General features: G+C 39.8%; 1 protein-coding gene across 1 annotated transcript in view; it reads left to right on the forward strand.

Annotated features, from left to right (window-relative positions):
- LOC106546483 (collagen alpha-4(VI) chain) overlaps nt 1-23,013 on the forward strand; it is a 114,092-nt gene that overhangs the window by 67,049 nt on the left and 24,030 nt on the right. The window contains exons 23-30 of the mRNA XM_087712933.1: nt 8,103-8,165; nt 9,566-9,628; nt 10,537-10,599; nt 12,926-12,988; nt 16,340-16,390; nt 17,868-17,903; nt 20,492-20,554; nt 21,306-21,368. Of these exons, the coding sequence (XP_087569059.1) occupies nt 8,103-8,165; nt 9,566-9,628; nt 10,537-10,599; nt 12,926-12,988; nt 16,340-16,390; nt 17,868-17,903; nt 20,492-20,554; nt 21,306-21,368 (465 nt within the window). The remainder of the gene's footprint in view (nt 1-8,102; nt 8,166-9,565; nt 9,629-10,536; nt 10,600-12,925; nt 12,989-16,339; nt 16,391-17,867; nt 17,904-20,491; nt 20,555-21,305; nt 21,369-23,013) is intronic.

Consider the following 23,013-nt stretch of genomic DNA (forward strand, 5'->3'; position numbering starts at 1 on the left):
AGTGTGCAAATCAAACTTGAGATTTTCATAACCTGCGAAGCACCAAGTTATTATCTTCTGTTGTTGTTACAAATTCGCAGCTACTCCATTCTATCCGATAGGGAACTGCATTTCCCAAGATGCCTCAGGTCCTCAAAGCGCTGAACGTGGTTTTGCAATTGACTCCAGTGAGGCTTGGTAGCCACTGGCGGGGGTGGCTGTCAGGGCCCTGACGGCAGAGTGGACACGCCCAGTTTGTTACTGCTTCCAGGTATCGAGACGGACGAGGGAAGCGGCAGTGGCGGATGTCGGATGTCGGCAGCGACTGTAACGACCACTCGGGTGAGGTGTGGAGGAAGAACAGAAAGTCCCTCCTGCCTGCGACGACGGCTCCAGCCATGGATGAGCAGGCTGGCCCTGACATCTTCTTCAACAACAACAACGCACTGCTCTTGCCGCCACCTCCGGGTGGGAAGCAACCATGCCTCGTGGACTCGCTTCCCACCGCAGCACATGGGCTGCACAGGCATGGTTGCTGTGGCCGCAGTCGGCACAAACTACCGTCAGTCGTTCTGTGCTCATCAAACAAGTCTGGGGAGGTCCTTTGCTAAAAGGGCCACAGTTCCCCATTCCTGTTCTAAAAAAGCATCACGGAGCGAGACCACATGGAGGTACTGCTCTGCACACGCTCAGCCCTGCTAGCTAGTCCCAGCGAGTAACATTAGGCAAAGGGGCAGAATAGCCCGACTTTAACTTGCTTCTTTGACAACTCTTCTGTCTCGAAGAACAGGAGAAAAGAGTCTGGAACTTAGCCCGGCCACCATCCTTCTGCATTACAGAAATACGAATCTGCAGGAAAGCGATAATAACGCACTGAGCATTAATCTCGTGGAGCCTCCAGAGAACACCAGGGCTACTGAAGGAGGCAAAAGACACTCCGAAGCAAATTGCCTTTCTCTTCTCGGCACTCACCATTGCTGCGCTCAATATTAATCGATAAGCCAGGCTGAAGGCACTTGTAAATGGAATCCATACTAAACTGCCAGAGAAATCTCAAGACGCCTGCAAACTAGCCCGCTACCGCACAAGACACTCAACCAACTACTGCCGTTTTGAATGGGGCGCGCCAAAAAGACTCGCCGGGAAACGACGTCCATCCAGAGACTTCGACGTTTGCAGAACTACATCTCCCAGCATGCAGTGGGAGCTCCTCGCATTGTCCACTTTAAAATTACATTTCCGAGAGGCTTGGGAGCAGAAGATGGTAAAATCGATTTAAATCTGATGCAGACAGTTCAGAAAGTGGTAGTCCTTCTCAGGGCGGCCCGCCCAACTCCGCAAAGGGGGAGAAGGAGAGGAGGACTGTCTCCTCCCTCCAGCTGCCCTACTGTGGAGGAACAAAGGCTAGTGAAGGAGGTGGGGCCGGGGGGGAAGCCAGACCAAGGCGGCTACTACCAGCCCGTGGCCTCCCTAGGTGAGAGGTCCATCTCCGCGTCCACATGTGGAATTCGCTTCACCTGGGCAGCTGTGGGAGGTGGAGCTGGCAACTATGCACTGGGCCGGGCGGCAGAACCAGGAGGGGGCAGCAGGGGTTGCTGGCATCACAGCATGAACTGCCAAGTCACTCAGCGCACCCCGCTGCGACTGGCGGGGACGGTGATGAAAGCTCGGGCTCCGCTCCTCCATCTGGGGCTGCGGCTAACGGGGGCAGCCAAGCGCTTTCCTCAAAAATGGCACTTCCCATGACCTCCCATCCCTCCCTGCAACTCCCCAGATTTTGGAAGCTGGGTGTGTGTGGAAGGCGGGGGTGCGGGGGGAGGAAGGAAAATGCAGAGACCGGCGGCAGAGAAACAACATTGCTCTAGCAAACAGAGCTGGCGACTGGGTTTTCGCTAGAGCAATGTTTCTCTGCATTTTCCTTCCTCCCCCCACACCCCCCGCCTTCCACACACACCCAGCTTCCAAAATCTGGGGAGTTGCGGGGAGGGACGATCTTCCCCTCTCTCAGGTTGCCCGGTCCCCCCCGAGTTCCTCTCATGAGTAGCTTGCAAGGGAAGGCCTTCCCTTCCCTTGCTAAAGGCCGCCGCCGCCCACGCGATTCCCACCGGCACCGCCGGAGTTACTCACCAGGGTAGTGCAGCAAAAGGAAATGGCGAAGGCAAAATGAAATGGAGACTCGTGAGAGTCGCGACTCACACGGCGTGCTTAAGCGGACTCCAGCCAATGTGCATGCTTAAAGTTTTCCATCCCAGCTAGCTCACTGATTGGCTGGAGTCCAGGCAAATCAGTGAGCGGCAGGCTGGGCTGGCTTAGATTTTTAGTGTAGATAGAACAGATGGGGGAACAGAACGAGCGAGCTAGCAGCAGCTGATGGGCGGGGGAGCCAGCAAGCGGCAAAATATTTTTTGAGAATGGCCCGGGACGCGGGAAAAATTATGAAAAGGCGTGCCTGTCCCGCCAGATAAGGGACGTCTGGTCACCCTATGTATAAGCCTTTGCATGTGATCTTTGGTGACAATGTGGTGCCAGGCTGCAATAATAGATTCAATCAGCTCCTGCTTGGTCTTCAGATGCTTCTTGCTTATTTTGTAACCAATCTTGGCCCACAAGTTCTCAATTGGGTTCAAATCCGGGCTCTGAGCTGGCCAATCCAGGAGTCAAACACCATGCTTCTTCATCCACTGCTGGATGGACTTGGCTTGATGACAAGGAGCGTTGTCAACCTGGAAGTAAAAGTCCTTTCCTACAAGTTGCTGAGCTGAAGGAAGCATTGTCTTTTCCAGGACTTCAACATACTGCTTGGAATTCATGATTCCCTGCACATTTTGTATCCGACCGATACCAGAAGCAGCGATACAGCCCCAGATCATGTGCAATGGATGCTTCACAGACAGATGCAGGCAGTACACCCTAAATTCTTCAGCTGGAAATCTTCTGATGTACTTATTGCAATGATTCCTAATCAAGTAGAAATTGCTCTCACCACTGAAGATGACCTTGGCCCACTGTTCGTTAATCCACGTGGCATACTTCTTGGCCCACGCACATAGACCAGAGCTGTGAGCATCTGTGAGCAAACGTTTACTTCAAGCCCTGCAGCCTTTGAGCCCTCTGGCAAGCAGTTTTTGATACACTGTGCTTGTGCACACTTTTAGATTATATGTTTCACCCCAAATTCTTGTAATCTGAGCTGAAGTGAGCTTCCTGTCAGCCATTGAAATGCATTGCAGAGCCCAATCTTGCCGTTTGGCTTACTTTCTTGGTCTTCCAGAACGGAGCCTGTCATCAACTGAACCAATTATTTAGTATTTTTCAACCACTCTGCTCACTGTGGTGTCATGGCATTTCATTCTCTGGCTATTTCTGTACAGGAGTAACCCTCTTCATGAAGCACAATGATGCGATGCTGCTGCTCAGTACTGGTGAAAGCAAAGGCCTTCATCCTTGCCCGCAGCCAGAGCTAAATTAAATTTCTCAATGCTTTTCATGCCTATTTATAGTCAGAGAGTATGACAATATTGATTGGCTCATAGATCTAGCCTTTGTGCATTTTGATTGGTCAACCAAAGCTCACTGCTGAATGGCTACTTTCGATCCTAACATTCTCAAAAATTCACGTTGTGTTTGTTTTAGTACACAAACTCACTCAAAACCTTAAAAAGACTTTGATTACATTAATAAAAATTATGCATCTCAATCTGACTATAGAAATTTTCATCAAAGTACTAATTTTGCATACTATCTATAAGTGAAAAGTTGATTAAACATGTAAATATAGCTTAAAACTGAAAGTGTGCACAATTTTTTCACGCAGCGGTATATCTATCCATAATCTCTTATCTTTTTTACTATTTCAACATATTGACTTTTGCTAAATCTCCATACTCCTCCCTTGGGATCTTGTATTCCCTTATATCCCTCATATTTAGTCTAAGTATTTCATTTGCCTCAACATCTATTTCTTGCTATTGAGTCTCTAGAGCACCCATCAGTGATTCTTTCATCACTTCTAGGAGATCTTTCTCTTTATCCTCTTCTATATTTTGACCTTTTAGAGCAGTGATAGCGAACCTATGACACGCGTGTCAGTGCTGACACGCGTAGCCATTTGGGTGACACGCACAGGATTTCATGCGATTCATCCTCTGCTCCTGCACGGCCGCCGAGGATGAAAGAATCTGTGCTGGAGGAACGGGGGGGATGACGTGTGATCTCCCCCGCCCACACTCACTTACTGTATCGCTGCCGCCCCTTTCTGAGCGCAGGGGCTGCTGGTAAGGCGTGCGTGCAGTGCGCACACACGTCATCAGCGCGGCGAGGGAGGACCCGCAGGAGAGGAGCGCGGAAACAGTGCGTGCCTCTCTCCAGTCAGGCCGGCACAGAGAGTCTACTCCTGGGACTGTCGGTTACGACCGCACCACAGCAGGGAACAGTGGAGTGCCAACGGGAACTGTGAGCGCCATTAGCACCATTAGTCTGCTGCTTCCAGCTCCACGTCCTCATCAACATGCCGCTCCGGCCCGCCCTCGCTATGAATATTCATATTCTTCGCCCTCGCGTCACTAGGAATATTCATAGCAGGGGCGGGCTGGAGCGGCATGTTGATGAGGACGTGGAGCTGGAAGCAGCCGACTCCACAGCCCTGGTTCACGGCACCCCAAACAAGTTCAATAATATCAAGGGCAACATACGAAATCGACTGATGAACAAAGAAGTTACTAAGCAGGTATGTTAAATAATTTGTTTTTGGTTTATTAAATACAATTATATATTGCAATTATACATTTTTATAGTTTAAACTATAAATTGCGCAAAATTATGTTTTTGTCGAAGTGACACACAACACGAGTTATGCTCGATTTTTTGCCGATTTTTGACACACCACGCCAAAAAGGTTGCCCATCACTGTTTTAGAGAGTAATCTACTTGTTGCATTTTAGAATTTTTTACTGTCCCTTCCATATCTTTATCTGCTTGTAACATTCATTGGCTTATCTCCTCTATTCTTTCCTCAGCTCCATCTGATTTCTTCTCTACTTTCTGGATTTTTCGTTCATCTTTCATTGTCATTTTCTAAGAGTTGTCTATTCTCATGTCTGTATCATGCATCAGTATCATCATCTTCCTGATTTCTTATCAAAGTTTCTTGAATAAATTGAAGTATCAGTGTTTCTTTTTGAAATGTATTTTTTTCCTGTTGAAACAGTTTGCATTAATTTAATGATGAACTTAAAATTACTCAATAATCAACCAAAATCCCAATGTCCCAATTGTCCAGAAACACCAAAAAAGTCAATATTAGTCAAATTTGCTCAGTTCCGGAACTGTTATTCAAAATTAACAATTCTTATAGTCCCCAAAGTCTTCCAATTTGCTCCCTTTAAGTTATCCAAATTTGTAAATCTTGTTTAATTTTTCTTCTTTTACCTTGTAGAATGTTCTATCAGATAGTATTGATAATCCAGAATGGCCCACCAAAGTTCCCCAAGTCTCATTAATCCATAGAATTGTGTTCAATTTTAAGGGTAAATCTTGTTAATTATAGTCCACATTGCCTTATAAATCTTCAAAAGGCTCACCAGTTATTCCCAAGCAGCCAGGAAGTAAGTAAATATGGAACAAAAAAGGCCTTCCAGGTGTTGTTTGCCTTTCACTGTTTCTTTCTTCTTCTTCATTTCCCTTTTGTTATCAAACCTCACAGTCTATCAAAGACTTTCCCCACCATATAATCGTATATCTTTTTTCACCAGTAGGTGGCATCCCAGCTCTAAGTTCCAGCATTAAATGAAACCAAAGTATAACAGCTGAGTGTCAAAAAAAAATATTTGGAACCCCCGCCCCAATTTTTCTTCATGCAATTTCTTCCAACAGTCAGATAATTTTATTCACAAATTAGATCATTTTTCACAATACTACCTGTTCCCGTCCAGTCTTTCTATATTTTAAAACTGTAGTCTTCTGTTAAACTTTATTCCTCTTTAGAGTCTGTAATCTCTCTCCGTGTTTTAGGTCACCGCTTTCTCAACATTTTGGAGAGTCTTTTTAAGAATTCTTTTATTTGGGTTCACTATCAAAGCAGTGGAAAGATCAAGAGAAGCATTTACCACCATATAGATCCATTCCTCCTCTTAATAAACAAGCTGGGAAATGACTCTAAAATACAAGTGGCTGCATCCATGCTCTGAACACCATGGGACTAATAGACTTAAACCATCCCAGATAATATCATGATACTGTGTCTTCATTGCTAGAATTCAAATCAGGGTAAATCTGAGTGAGTTTATCCTAAATAATCTTGACAGTGACATGCAGATGCTCCATTGATCCAATCATATAGCAAAATGTCGTGAAGCTCCCTCTGAAATTCATTAGGTGCATATGGAGTGATATAAAGGAAACTTGAAAACATTTCCTTACCTTGTGATCTGGGTTGATTTTAGTATGATTACCTTTTCATCTGCCTTACAATCTGGCTATTCACTGACAACATTCTTATAAAACCCTAGAAGGCCCTGCACGCTTTGACATTTTTCTAAATCATTTCTATTCCTTCACTTTAGCAAAACATTATTAAAAAAATATATTTTCATTAAATTTTTATAGCAGTAGCAATAGCAGTTAGACTTATATATCGCTTCATGGACTTTCAGCCCTCTCTAAGCGGTTTGCAGAGTCAGCATATTGCCCCCACAGTCTGGGTCCTCATTTTACTCACCTCGGAAGGATGGAAGGCTGAATCAACCTTGACCCGGTGAGATTTGAACCGCCGAACTGCAGCTAACAGTCAGCTGAAGTGGCTGCAGTACTGCATTCTAACCACTGTGCCACCTTGGCTCTTCATTTGGCTTTATCATTTGTATAACTAGTTTTCTTTTACTTATATCTAGTTTTCCTTTTATTTATTTCCTTATTAAATATTGCCTCAGTTGAATAAATTCAAGTAATTTCTTAGAATAGTTCACATGGTCTTTGTTTTAAAATTTCAATTGAATTATCAAAGACATCTTCCTGGTGCCTGATGCCTTGCAAATGAGGTAAAACTGAAAAGAAAAAAAAATTATTTCCATTTTTTAAACAATATTAATGTCAAGAACATAAACATTTAATCAATGCTATGAATGCTATTCACTATTTATATATACGTACATAGCCAATTATGATAAAGGAAAGATGTTATTGTAAAACTAGAGGAGCTATTAAGACTCAGCTTCAACCTATGGCAATTTTGCTCTATGGCAGTTTTCCTATCATTTAAATAGAAGTCAGGATATGAAGCCAGATTGACTACATGCCCTGATTGCTATTTAAATAATATGAACTAACATGTGAAAACCCTCCCTCCCTTCTTTTTTCTATAGATTTTCAAATGAAATATCAGAAACTTTAAATTCAAGTCTACATTTGCGATAGCCTTGAATAAACCAGACGAAAGGGGGTTTATATCCAGAAGTGCTACTGGTTTGGATTGGTTTGCTTGAACTGGTAGTAAAAAAAGCTACCGGTTCCCCCAAATCCATAGTTTAAAAATGCTACCAGTTTGGGTGAACAGATATTTCCAATGATCAGCTGTGACACGCAACTTATATTAGCTAGAAAGCAGGATTTCCTGTTTTCTAGCTAATTTAAATTGCGTGGCACAGCAGATTCCCCCCTCGCTGTTCTACTTACCTTTCAGGCATGCTTGGCGGCAGGCTCCACCCACCCACCAACCCACCAGGACATCATCATGTTTTGGGCCTGGAAGACATCCTTGAGGACCCCAAAGGGCAAAAGCAATTGCGGGGCCCACACTCCATTTTTGCTAGCAGAGGCACCGGTCCTTTGCTTTTTCCAGACCTGCCCCATGTGCCAGATCTAAGCACCCTGCAGTCCTTAAGTTTGACAACCCTTATGCAAAACATAGCATTTCCAGTCAAGTAGTATTGGATGGTATCAGGCTGAAGAAAGGTGCAATAGAGATATGTAAGTGACTTAAGTATCTATACTTACCGGTATGTAGTTGTGCCTTCTTTTTGGGATTGTGACTAATATGGTTAGCAGCACTGATTGTCAGTACTTGGCAAAAATACAATAATATCATTTTAATATTAAAGACATATTTCTTTTCATTTTTTAATCTATAGGGTGAACTAGGAAATGAAGGAGACCAAGGCTATCCTGGAGAAGGTGGGCTACAAGGACAAAAGGTAATATTTAAATTATACTAGCTGATGACCCAATGTTGCCAGGGTATTTATAGACATTGAAACATTTGTCTGATAGGGAGCCTTTGAGAGACGTCTTTCTCCCCCCTACTCCCATGCCCATTATCCCTGCCATATCCCTTCCCCCTCCCATGTGCTTCTTTTTCCTGCCCTGTGTATGATCCTGGTGCTTTGTCCCAAATCCATCAGGTGCCTCCCCATTGGTCTACTAGAGGGCGAATATCACGGTTGGTTTTCCAGAAGAAGCTGCAAAGGAACTGACATCACAAACAATTGCCACTCTAGGAAGCCGCACTCTTTCTGCTTAATGGACCAGGTGTTCTAGAGCCATGCTGGAACACACAGAGACACAGATACACACAGACACACCCACACACCCACAGGGGTGTCTCCCTCCCCCCGCAGTATTTGTTTTCAGAGGATAAGTCATCTGTGTACTAAGTTTGGTTGAAATTGATATATATATATTATTGATATATATATAATATATATATATATATATATATATATATATATATATATATATATATATATATATATATATATATATATATATATATATATATATATATATATATATATATATATATAATATATATTATATATATATATATATTATATATATATAATATATATATATATAATTGGTGTTGTTGCTGTTGTTGTTATCTTTATTCATTAAACATGAAACTCAGTCAACTAAACATTCAAAAATGCATCACAATTAACATTTACTGGTGCTAATTGTAGATATGGATTACTGCCAGCGTCCTAGGTATCAACCAAGTACCTTCTTAAAATATACAATGTTCCAAGTAGCACAGTTTTTTGCAATTCTGCTGGTGTTATTGCAGGAAGCTGCAATTTGTTGATGTATGTTATAAAATTCTTGGACATGGTATCAAGTGCCCTGATGACAATGAGTATCACTGTTACATGTTTCATCCATAATCACATAGTTTCAATGGCCAGGTCGCGGTATTTCATGGGTTTTTTCCAGTTATTTTTCTTCCACTCTGTCATCTCCTGGTACTGCAATGTCAATAAATAGTATGTTTTGGTTTTCGACAACTGTGATACCTGGTGTGTTATGTTCCAAATGACATTCCGTCTGTATTCGAAAGTCCCACAAGATCTTCACCTTCTAACTTTTGATAACTTTTTCCACTTTATTGTTTTTATAAATAACTTGAGACAGCCAATATATATAATACAACTTCCTCTTTCTATTTTCCCTACAACAACCTTGTGAGATGGTTTATCAACATTAATAATGTGTGGACCTCAACTCCCAATTTCAGGCTGGCTGGAGAATTGTGGGAGTTGTGGTCCATGCATTTTCACTAATATTGAATCTATTTTTTCTCTTTCTTCTTTGCTAGGGTGTTTCAGGGTTACAAGGAATACCTGGACCCTTAGGACCTCAAGGTCCCCCTGGCCATCAGGTAAAATGGAAATTATTTTACTTTTGATGAACTAAATTGTTTGTGTGTATTGTGTGTGAGTGGGGAGGTAACTTGTGCATTAATCTTTCAACCCATTTTGAACAACCTAAAATGGATTGTTTGAATTGAACTGAATTGAATGCTTTATTTGGCAACTGTGATTAGACTCTGAAAGAATTTGTCTCCGGTTCAGAAGCACTGAGTGTACGTACAAAGCAACAGAATAATAATAACCACCACAATAATTTTGTCATTCTTGCAGAGTGAATCTTGCTTTAATGAACTTATTGGGGGAAAGAGGAGAATAATTTGTTATCCCCCATGTTGTTGCAATAATGTCAATTATTCAAAATATATTATCTCCACAATAATATTATACTACAAATCAGATCAACTGACACAAACAATGCACTTTGCACACTGATGCCAGTACACCATTCACATAAATTGCAAGACAATTAAGCATTCACCAAACTTCAAATTTGAATCATGTTTGCTGTAGATATAAATATGTCAGAATGTAGAAAGGTTTTAATTAATGAAAGAATGCAACCAACTGGAATTTTATTCCTTTGGATAAGCAAGTTTCCCAAAAGATTACTTGTGGGCCTGGATTATTTCATGAGACATGGGTTGGCATTTAAAAAAAAGAAACAAATGATTTCAGTTTCATCCGTAGAGCATGTAGGATGTCTGTGACTCTCTGCATAGTGATTTAGCAGACGTTACTTAAACTTGGATATGATTACAGAAAAAATACAAAAACTATTTAATTGGCCGCCAGTAGTATCTGTGGCAGTAGGTCCATTAGCTCTGTACTTGAAAAAAATGCCATTGTTCTGTGTCATAAATGTCTGGAATTCCATTTTCTTTAAAAAGTAACTTTCAATATGTGCTTCTGAACGTAGGTTAATGCAGGAATCAAAGGTGAATCTGGTGCTAAAGGAAAAGTAGGCCATCTGGGTCCAAAGGTGAGCACTGCTGATTTTTCAATGATTTTGGGACAAGATACAAATTCATTTCTTTTTAAATAAAATGCAGCTAACATCATTATTAATGCAGTATAAATAATTGTCCAGCACATTCCTTTGTACTTGGTGCAATATAAGAATTGTCTTAAGGCAATTAATATAAGAATGAGTCTTAAGCCATATTTCTTCATGTTTGAACTACAAAGTAATCCTCACTTAACAGCCACAATGGGGATCAGCATCTACTTCAATAAGCAACATGGTCATTAAACAAGATATCACCATGATTTGTTATTTTAACTTTAATTTCTCCATTGACTCTGCTTGCCAGAATTTAGGTGTGAAGCACACATATTACATGACTAAGGACTCTATGATGATCATAAACACCTGCCATTTCTGAAACACTCAAATCTCAGTCATGTGAGTGCAAGGATGTTGTAATAGTCATAAGTGTGAGGAGCAGATAAAATTACTTTTTCAATGCCATTGTAATTTTTTAATGATTGGTAAACACGGCAGCTGGGAAGATTACATGTACGGTATACTGTTTGCTGGATTTATCTAGAAAAGTTGGTTCTCTCCTTTAAAGTCCTAAATATTTGGGTTCTGGGTTCCCTCTTGCCTGATTAATGAGAACAGCAGTGATAATTTCTCCGCCCAGCTTCTATAAAATGCAGCTGATAGGGATATCGGGAAAGAACTACTTGTCTGAGTACTCAGGATGTATGAAATTTCTTACTCCAAGAAAGCAAAGTATTTTTAAAAATCCATATTCCATCAATACAGATTGGATTGGATTTCAGAAGTCTTTGGCCAGATTTTAGTTCGGCTGTTTTGGGGCCTGTTGTTTTTGTCCATTAGCATTTTTCTTATTTGTTTGTAAACATTTGATTATATGTATTTTGGGGAACTTACCTACAATAACCTATCATTTGAGTGGAAATGTCGGATAAAAAGTCTATTAAACAAATATAAGAAAGGTAGAATTTCATAAGAATTGCAAATATAGTCATGGAAAAGGAGAAAGATGGGGAACTATGCTAAAAACTATATTAAATAAATATAAGGAATGTAGTTTCTCAAGATTAGCAAAAATGTTGTGAAGAAATGAAGAAAGAGCTTTAGAGATTGTATATTGATCATAGACTCACTTAATCAGTTTTGACTGTTTAACTGTATACCCAACTTACCTATGGTAATCAGTGGTTATTTATTTATTTATTTATTTATTTATTTATTCATTCATTCATTCATTCATTCATTCATTCATTCATTCATTCATTCATTCATTCCATTTATAGCTCACATTTTATCCCAGAGTTCAAGATAGCATACATAAAATTCTCTCTTTCATTGTTCCCATAATAAGTATATTTATGATATACTTGTAGAAGTATAAGTATGAGAAGAGTGAGTAAGGATTTTAACTTTGGTCCCTCTAAATCATATTCCAATATATATCACTATATTCACTAACATCCCTTTATTCAGGGGTGAAATTCAGCAGGTTCTAACAAGTTCTGGAAAATCAGTAGTGGAAATTTTGAGTAGTTCAGAGAACCGGCAAATACCACTTCTGGCTGGCCCCAGAGTGGGGTGGGAATTGAAATTTTGCAATATTCCCCCCTCCCCAGGAGTGGGAAGGTAAAGGAGATTTTGCAGTGTCCTTCCCCTGCCACCCCCACCAAGCCACACCCACAGAACTGGTAGTAAAAAAAAATTGAATTTCACCATTGCATTTATTATATGTTAGATGAGAATCATCAGAGTTGGGTTCACTGAACTTTTGTTTTGGAAAGGCAGTACAAATCTTTTAACTTCAAAATGCTGGCTGACTTGTAAATCTAAGATAGTGATGCTGACTTCCATGTCCAATCTTACTGGTGCAAAAAGTGAACATTTTGAACAGAGATTCTTGTCTTTGATGTTATCTTCCAATCGGCTAAATCCCACTGATTTCTCATGTGAATATGTTCTCTTGACTCATGGGTGGTATTTTTGTGGCATAATTCTAGGAATAAGTATTAATATAATTCTGCTGTACCTAAACGTTTTGTACAGAGAATTTTCAGCATTTATCATAGCTCATCCCTTCCTAGACAGAACAATGAGTCAGGATCCTGCTCCCTGGCATCTAGGTTTCTATGAAAAGGACAATATATTATATGGTTCTGTCATTTCATTACATGAAATCCTCCGAGTCTGAAGTATGTACAGTTAGACCCATGTTTCTTGCTTGGTGGGAACAAGAAAACTGCAATTAGATCATTATAACAGTAGTTTATGCTGTTGGGTGGCTAATATCTTTTTTATTCCATGAAAGGGTGAACAAGGTGATCCTGGAGAAAAAGGGCAAAAGGGACTACCTGGAACAAGAGGTTTTCCTGTGAGTTTTACCTGACTGCTTCTGAATTCCTCTCTTTTTGCTGGTTTATTTGACTGATGTTCCTTAATTTTTTGTTTCAAGTTCATGAACATTTTTATTGTTTGGAAGAGTTTTATCTTAGTATTAAGAAAATTTGTTTCATTTAAAGAAAAGAGCAGATTAAAAAATATCAACAGCAGGCTAAAAAAACAGAAGATGGCAGCCACAATCATGCAATTGAATGCATGCTCCTTTTAAAGTACATTGTGATGGAAATATAAAGGACAGAGCTGTAATCATATGGTTATGGCTGCCAGGTTGCTTTTTAAAATCTCTTATATGTGGTCATCTCAGGAGTACATGCAGTTGTCTTCTAAATTATTTTATGAAATAGTCCTATTTTTAAAGCACTGGTCTCTTCAAGTTCCCAATCCATCTTGTTTTAACTTGATGCAAAGCTCAATATTCTGAAAGAGGAATTGGTCACTGGGTTTAGGATATTTGATTTTGGGTAATAGCAAGACATTTGTTAAACTCTTTAAATGTTATTATAATTCATAATTCCTAACTGAATTCCTAACTGAATATTCAGTTAGGAATTATGAATTATAATCAATATTTAAAGAGTTTAACAAACGTCTTGCTATTATCAAAAATAAGTATAAAAATTCAGAATTGAAGCAAATACATCAAATACATCAATTTAGCTTTCAGAATTCAGGTTTCATATAGGTTATTGTTCTCTTTTATGTGATCCTTAACATCTATGAAGAATCAGTGATCATAGCATAGTTGTGGCAGTATAGCTTTCTGAATATAGACAGTCTCCATTTAGAGACCACAATTGGGCCAGCAACTTGGTCTTTAAATGAAGTGGTTGCTAACTGAAACTATCACTATGCTTATGATTTTACTTTCTTTTACCATTCATTACCATGTGTAACTGCACATGATAACTAAAAAAAATAGTCATTGAACTAGGACTGCCTGTATGGGAACAAACAATTTGTTTCCAAGGCAAGGAGAAAAATTATGGTATTTTCAGACTTTTCATAGTTTCAATTCATGTAAAATATACCCAATTATTTGTTACATACCATATTTTTCCAAGTATAAGATGCACCAGAGTATAAGATGCACCAAGATTTTGAAGCAGCAAATTAAAAATAAAAAGTTTTTGCACTCTGCAGAGCTCCCCAAAACTGCCTGTTTTTTTCAAAAAATGGGCCCATTTTTTGTGAACAAAATGGCCATGCTTAGACTTTAGGAGGCTTATAGAGTGCTCCCGGGGGTTGAGGGACACAATTGAGCAATAAATGGCCCATTTTTCGCTCATTTCTGCCCTCCCCAGTCCCCAGGAGCACTCTGGAAGCCCTCTAAAGACTAAGCACGGCCATTTTGATGAAGGGGATGGAGTTTTGGGAGGCCAAAATGCTGTATTCTGTGTATAAGATGCACCCAGATTTTCACCCTCTTTTTTGAGGGAAAACCCCCCAAAATACAATGCTATTACAATCAATACACTTTTTGTCCCACATGCTTCTTCAAATGTCAGTGCTCCAAGGTTATATGGTGTCAATCAAAAACCAGATCTATTTATGAAAGGTATAAGTCAGCACCTTTATTGTCTTTTATCTTTATTACAAGACTCTCACTAGATTGTTTGTCTTCCCTTGGGAACAACTAGATAAGTTTCCATGAAGTTTGGAGTGGTAATAGCCAAGCTTGTGCCTCTTGCAACAGCACAAGGACTTAAGGCTAGTTCGCTGCTTGATCCTCCTGCTAGCCTGACTGGGAGTTTTCCAACACGTGCAGTCAGGGGAGGCAGGGGAGGCAGAGCCTCACTACTGTCATCATGAAAAGAAAAAAGATGTAAAAGGAAAAAGGCAAGAGCTGAAGTCAGGCTGAGCTAGTTGCTGCCAGAGTCACCATGGATGACTCTGCTTAGTGCTTAACTGTTTAAAAAAGCCTCTAAAAAGTGCAGTCTACAGAACGAGGCAGGGGAATCACGTGCCTCATCTAGTCTGACTTTTTATGATTACTCGAGCAGAGCTAAATAAGGGTTAAAAGCCAAAAAATTCCTGATGTAGATGAGGCACGTCTTTCTCCTGCCTCCTCCTGTAGAGGGCACTTTTTAGAGGCTTTTTAAAACAATTAAGCACTAAGCAGAGTCATCCACGGTGACTCTGGCAACAACTAGCTCAGCCTGACCTCAGCTCTTGCCTTTTTCCCTTTACATTTTTTTTCCTTTTCATGATGGCAGGCAAGAGCAGAGTTGAAATCCTCTCTGAAACAGCTGGAAAACGTACATGTGGGTCAGAGGGAGAGGAAGGAATTCAAACTTCATCCTCCTGGTGAAACTTTGTGTGTGTGTGTGTGTGTGTGTGTGTGTGTTTTAGAGAGGGGGGAGGGAGCATATTGAGACAGTTCTTTAGTTTATGCACTATGTAACACTCTAATACTATGCCTTTGGGTCTTCAGAAATTTTAATTATCCAATCATAAGCAAAAACAATGTTTTCAGTAGAATGATTTTCCACTTCTACTTATACCTGCCAGCCAAAATGCTGCTAGTGGTATTGCTAACATGGGCTGAGGAGGAAAACCTAAATTTTCTGAATCCTGGTGTGTGTGTGTGTGTGTGTGTGTGTGTGTGTGTGTGTGTGTGTGTGGGTGTGTGTGTGTTTGAGAGAGTGGGGAGGTAGGGAGAGAGGGAGGAAGGAGGGGAAGGGAAAAAAAAGAAAAAGAAGAAGAAAACTTATTTAGCAAAGAGAAAAACAAATGCTGTCCCTTTAAATCACAACTGGGCATGCCCTGCTGTGGAATTCTGGGAGTTGAAGTCCACAAGTCTAAAGAAATTGCTGCCCCACCAGCCATAAAACTCACCGCATGTCACTGGTCCTGATCCAGTGCATTTGGCTGCTTGAGATGAAGCAGAATCTTTCTATTTAACATGTATGTTATTTTAGATTTATTAAGCTATTTTGGTACCCTAGATGAAACATCCAAAAATATCTCTATATCTGGCAGTCATAAACAAAGTAATAAATGAAAGAAATATTCATTCCTCATATTTTCTTGTCACCTGGAACTAGCTGATTAAAAATGTTGTCTCATGTCCAATACTGCCTGGACAAGTCCCTGCAATTTTCTTGGCAAGGTTTTCAAAAGTAGTTTGCCTGAGAGAAAGTGTCTAGCCCAAAGTCACCAGCTGGCTTCATGACCATGGGAGGACTAGAACTTGGGATTTCCCGATTTTTACTTTGACGCCTGAACTACTACACCAAACTAGATCTCATTGGCTAATGTTATGCTTGCCCCAATAGAATACCTTAACATTAAGTAGCCATTTATTTTTTCCCATATTTTATAGGGCTTTGATGGTAGTAATGGCTATGGCCTTATAGGAAGAAAAGGCACAAAGGTAAGAATCATACATTAGTCTTTCTGGACAAATAAACATAATCCAGAGATAATACAAAACATTAAGGCTGTAACTATTTGAGCATACGTCTTATGGAACCCTCAATAAAAATAAATTGGAATCAACCTACTAAAAGCCTTTCTGATTCCATGGGTCTTAACATTCCTAGTGATTGTGTTTTGAGTGGCTTATGAGGATCTAATTCTTCAGAAGTAAGTAATTACTATATTAAAATAGCTGTTTGTGTAAGTAGAAAATGGTTGTTTTCATTTGCTGCAAACAAAGGTCTCATTCCATGCTTGCAAAATCTACAATCAACTATCCAAAACACAGGTCTATACATCAAAACCGTTTTATGGCAGGCAAGAGAAAGCAATAAAGTTCAGGTCATCAATGGAGAACTAAATTAAAAACCCTGTACATTTTGCTGAAGTAGTCATGGAAATCAGTCCCATTCCAAATTAACATTAAAATGTTAATTCTATCTAACATTTATTAGAATAAGCTCCAGTTTTGACCATCAGGGTTTTCTGTAGCAAAAGCAAATAATTTTAGGATACCATAAAATGAGATGAGGAGGAAATATAAACAATTCTAAATTCTTATGGCATTATAACTGAAAGATTTGTGTTTGGAAGAAACTAAGCCAATCCCTCCTATATCATAGACAGCATTCCAGTGACCACCTAATTTATACATCAGGAAATATAAAAAAATTCCTTCATTAGAAATTCCTTCTTAAAAGACTGAAAAAATGTTTTTACCAGCTGGATAGACTCTATGATCTTTACATGAACTATTACTGCAGACAAAGACTAGCTAACTGTTTTATGGTTTGTTTTTAAATGGGCCTCTAGCAGAAATAATTGGATCTGCACTATTTTACCTTAATTGCCAGAGTAATGTCCTATAATGCTGTTGTATACTAATATGTAAAGAATTGCACAGAAATATTTATATTCTGCATCTTAATTGCAAGAGACCTATTTGGGCAATATTTTCCATGAAATGTTGTGTATTTGAAGAAAAATGGTGGTTCAGCCATGATTGTGTTCCATTTGTTCTGTTCAGGAACTACTGCTATTTTTCTTTATGTTAACATTGTTAACCTGAATAATTCTTTAGTATGTCAGTATATAAGCAATTCTAAGTATAGAATTTAGAAGTATAGACATATAGGTGACTATATTCTGTCATGTCCTTTGTCCTGGAGATATGGCTTGCAATAAGTCTTAAATCAGATGTATTTTAGGAAAACCTATTTTGTGGTAGACAATTGTTGAATCAATTAAAAGGGTAACCTATTTCAGTTATGGATTTAGCTCTCCGAGGTGGCTGTTGAGTAAAGCAATGTTGGTGCCACACATTTACTTAATTAAAGAATAATTAAAAAAGAAGAATATACATTGATTTTTTTCTTAAACCATGAATAAGCAATTTAAAAACCAACATTGTATTTTTGTTTTACTAATCTCAGGGATTGACTGGATCTCCTGGAAACCCTGGACAACAGGTATGTGTCAACTCGCAAAGCATCCCTATCCTGCTCTCGTGTTGCCATAGGGGATGGGAAACTGATGGAGCAGCATGGCAGCCACAAACAGAAGCACATTCCAGGCATATCTTTCTCAAGGCTGTCTCCCCAGTTACCCACATCAGTCAGAGGGGGAATGATCTCTATAGCTCGTGAAAGTACTCCATTGGAGAATGTGATTTATGACACACACATTTATGAGGGGGGGGAAACAGGGTCATAATTGGGTCATAAATTACGTGGGGTCAGAGTTGGCTTCACTTGGGTGCATGCCAGGGGTGGGTTTCAAAAATTGTTCAAACCTACTCTGTGGGCATGGCCTCCTTTGTGGGAATGGCTTGCCTCCCATGTGACCAGATGGGAGTGGCCTGCCACCCATGTGACCTGGTAGGAGTGGCCAAAACGATGTTATTACTAGATATTACTAATTACTAGATATTATTAATATTACTAGATCATTATTAATGCATAGATAACTGCGGGACATTACACACCCCCACACCCCCACACACAAACTATGACAGTGCTAGGAAAACACCAAAAAAATAAGAATCCCCCCCCCAAAAAAAGACTGCTAATGAAACCAGTTTTTTTTTTCCTAAGCCTAAGGACAGTAAAGACAAAGTCACTGGAATAAAAACCATCAAGGCAATGTGGAAAATTATAAAGGAAGGTGCTCACAAAACCATCAACCACCTCAGAATTACCTAAACAAGGAGGGTGAAACACACTGCCTTGCAACAAACCTGGCCTGCCCATAGAAAAGCAGCCACTTTGAAATACATAAACCTGGTCTGAACACTTAAAAGCAACATATTGCATCACAAATAAAACATTTGCAAAAAGGAATAACACTTCTTGTAATAAACATTCTATAAACAATAAATAAATAAAAATGCCCTAAAATAATTAAAAACCACCACGTTCAGAGAACACCAAAGGACCCCACAGTCCTCTCCCTCCTTATCTTTTTCTTTTTTGTCCTAACTTTCTCCTCCTTCCCTCCGCAACCCCACTCCCTTCTAGTACTGATGATGTTACCAAACTAGGAGTGCTGGAGAGGAGCTCTCACAGGACAAAGAGCTTCCCGCTACAGGCACAATCTATCTGCAGCCGTAAATGACTGCAAGCAGCAGTTTCAGGCACCTGTTCGCAGCTGACAGTTGCGTTTGGGAGTGGAGGTGGCGGCAGCGGAAGCGGGCACAGATGGGATGTCCCCGCTTGCTGAGTAGAAAGAGGCGGAGGAGATGCATTATTTCAGGGTGCCCCGGGTGCGGCTTCTCTGAGTGCAGCCCATTCCCCCTCCCAAGAAGACCGTTTTCTTTTTAAAAACTCCTCTGCAGACGATCTTGAAAACCTGCGAGGTTGCTTTGGGAGGGGAAAGACAGGCAGCATTCCCCCCACCCCATCCCTGGTTGCCTGCAACTTGCACAGTAAAGGCAATTAAGAACTTCTCTCGGAGCCTTCCGCAACTTGCACAGTAAAGGCAATTAAGAACTTCTCTCACTTGTGAATTTTCTTTACTGTGCAAAGGCTTGCTTTAAGGCTGTAGGCTCCAAGGCTGTAGGCTCCAGGGAGGGGGCAGGGGGAAATGCTGTCCATCTATCCCCTTCCAAAGCAACCTTGCAGGTTTTCAAGATCATCCGGAGAGGAGTTTTTTAAAAAGAAAATCCTGAAAAGCCACAAGATTTGGAGAGACTGGCAGCTGGTCTTTTTTTGCTGGGGGGGGGGACTCCCCAGAACCAGGAGCACAACCCGCCACCTCCTCTGAGTGCAGCCCATTCCCCCTCCCAAGAAGACCGTTTTCTTTTTAAAAACGCCTCTGCAGACGATCTTGAAAACCTGTGAGGTTGCTTTGGGAGGGGGAAGACAGGCAGCATTCCCCCCCCCATCCCTGGTTGCCTGCAGCCTCGGAGCCTTCTGCAACTTGCACAGTAAAGTCAATTAAGAACTTCTCTCACTCGTGAGATTTTCTTTACTGTGCAAAGCCTTGCTTTAAGGCTGCTGGCTCTGAGGCTGCAGGCACCCAGGGAGGGGGGCAGGGGGAAATGCTGCCCATCTGTCCCCTTCCAAAGCAACCTTGCAGGTTTTCAAGATCATCCGGAGAGGCATTTTTTAAAAAGAAAAACCCTGCAGGCGTCCAGCGACAGGAGCCAGGAGCGGTATCGGCGTTCCCGGAAGTTCATTACTTCCGGGTTCACTGACTACCAGTTCGCGTGAACTGGGGCGATCCGGGAGGAACCCACCCTGGTACATGCTAACATGTTGCTCCTAAGAAATAACTGGATTTCTTTTGAAGCTTGGCTCGAGGCAAATGATTAAATTAGAGCATCCATCAGAACCCTGATAGTATGCAAGAGTGAATGTTGTGATAGTGAAGTTTTAAACTTTGGGTTGGGCTACAATACTAGGTAACTTTATCAATTATCTATTCTCTCTATTCTCACTTCTTATAAAATTAAAAAAAGCTATTTACTGTATCAAAATTATTATGTTTTTTAGAAGGGGGTCATGGTACTCCAAGATTGCAGGTCCGATTACAATTTCTGCTTCTGCTTCTTTTGTAGGGAGAAGTTGGTGATCCAGGCAATCCTGGCAATAAAGGTGCCAAAGGAATCAAAGAACAAAGGGTAATCCATGCTGCTTCTGTTTTACAGAGATGGAAGATTCTAATGGCACTCAACACTGTTGTGTACTTTCTTTTTTCTTATATGTATAGCAGATTTAAGAGCAGCATGTTAGGAAATATCTGTTTCAGTGTGATAATTGGTCTCATTTATTTCTGCCACTTGCTGCCTCAGAAATTTTCTTACTTTTCAGTTATAAATGACTGTTCCTTATTTTCCATTTTTAAAAAAATGAAACTTTCTACTAACTTTGAGTTGCATAAATCTTTACTTATGCAGACAATGCCCACTTTAGTTTCAAAATAATGGATGTGGAAACAGAGATGCAATGCTATGTGTGGCTGCCTTTCAAGATAGTGCAGGAGTGATGTTGATTTCAAAAAACTAACAATAATCAACTTGGTAACTATGTCATAGTAAGATATGACAATAGTACCATATAATAACATGGTCTTACATGTGAATCCCTATCATTTTGGAATATTTGCAGTTTCTGCACACTTTCAAAGGTATTCCTAAGTGGAATTAATGTATTAGTATGGCTGTATCTAACAATTTTTGTTTGATTATCATCTTAGGTTAGACAAAGGAATTGATGCATGTAATTATCATACCTAGATTCAGCTATTTTAAACAAGAGTCCAGTTGCTTTAATTTATATCTAATAAACAGCATTCAAGCAATTTTTGTAATGAAAATTAAACCAGGTTGCCTTGTTATTGGAGAGTTAATATGCTCTTTGTATTTATTTAAGGCCAGAAATGGAACACCGGGGACAAAGGGTAATCCAGGCAGTCAAGGACCACCTGGAAAAATGGTAATATGAATATAAATTTAACCTAATATTGGTATTTGAAACAGTATTGATCAAACTACATTACCAAAATTAATTAAATTTATTGATTGATTTTTGGTATCACTAGACTCTAAAACACTCCTACAAGTTTATATCATACAATATGATATATACAAAACTATTCTCCAAAGCACCTGAGAATAGGAAAAGAAGCGATGGGTGGAAACTAATCAAGGAGAGAAGCAACTTAGAACTAAGGAGAAATTTCCTGACAGAATAATTAATCAATGGAACAATATTCTCCCAGAAATTGTGAATGTTCCAATACTGGACATTTTAAAGAAGATGTTGGATATCCATTTGTCTGAAGTGATGTAGGGTTTCCTCCCTAAGCAGAGTCCCTTCCAACTCTGCTATTCTATTCTATTCTAATATGAAACAATGTCAAACATAAAACCAACTTAAAGTAATAATTAAAAACAAATATGGAGATGAAATACAAAGTATTGCAATGATGATTTCCAAATACCATATGAAACAAATCAGTCTTAAATAATTTGTGGGAAGTCAACACTGAAGACTTCAAGAGAAAAGCTATTCCATAAAATTGAGCTGTAATTAAAAAAAAAACACATTGTTTGAAGGTCCTTGCCCCTTGCATCTGTTGAAAAGAAGATGAGATGTACCTGCTAGATCAGTCAGTTGTATGTGAAGAAGGTGGTCTGGCAGATGTCTATATGTTAAACTATATTGGACACTCTAAGCCCAAGTCAGCAATTTAAATTGTACCTAGATGTATTGGTAGTCAATACAGTTACTATAAAACAGGTGCTATATGACTAGAGTGACTCTGATTCACCAATATATGACACAGCATTTTAGACCAATTGCAGTTTCTGAATATTCTTCAAAGACAACCCAATTTGGGACACATCACAAAAGTCTAAGCAAATGCTGATTAAACATGTATAAACAAATGAAGTAAATGTTTCATCTGGCATAATGTGGGGACGTCAGTGGAAACTTTCCTTCAAGATTAGCTGATTTCACATGCATTTAAAATTATTCTTCTATTTATTTGAAATATTTTTGGGGAGGAAAAGAATAGTTTTTTTATTAAAAAATCCAAAATAAGATTGGGAATTTGTCTTCCAGATGTTGCTGATTTTTAATAATTAGTTATGCTAACTAGGGCTGTTGAAAGTTGTGGGGCAGCACCATCTGGATTCTTCATCTCAACAAATTTATTATTTCTGAATTGAAAACATTGGTCAGTGCTAAACAATTTTCATGCAGTGCCAGATTTCTCTGAAACAAATCTGCAGATTTAAGTATGTTTTGTTGATTGCAGCTTGTTACTTAAATCATAAAGAGCATGTTAATATATATGATTAGGTGATTTCTCAATGATGAAACTACCAATTGAACATAGGCATGTAGGAAATCTCCAGGTTTGTATTCCAGAAGGAGAAGAGAACTGAGAGGGAGAGATTGGGTGGGAAAGCAGGTCTAAGGGATGCTAAGCCTAAGAAAACCATAATTTGACCAAATCATGGAGATATGAATAATGTGGTTCTAAGGAAGGCATTTCTCAAACTATAGATGCATTGTAAAAGAGGTACCATATTTTTTGGAGTGTAAGACGCACTGGACTATAAGACGCACC

The sequence above is a fragment of the Thamnophis sirtalis genome, unplaced genomic scaffold, assembly GCF_051295495.1.
Source record: "Thamnophis sirtalis isolate CommonGarterSnake01/CBP01778 unplaced genomic scaffold, rThaSir2_p1.2 scaffold_4, whole genome shotgun sequence".
NCBI lineage: Eukaryota > Metazoa > Chordata > Lepidosauria > Squamata > Natricidae > Thamnophis > Thamnophis sirtalis.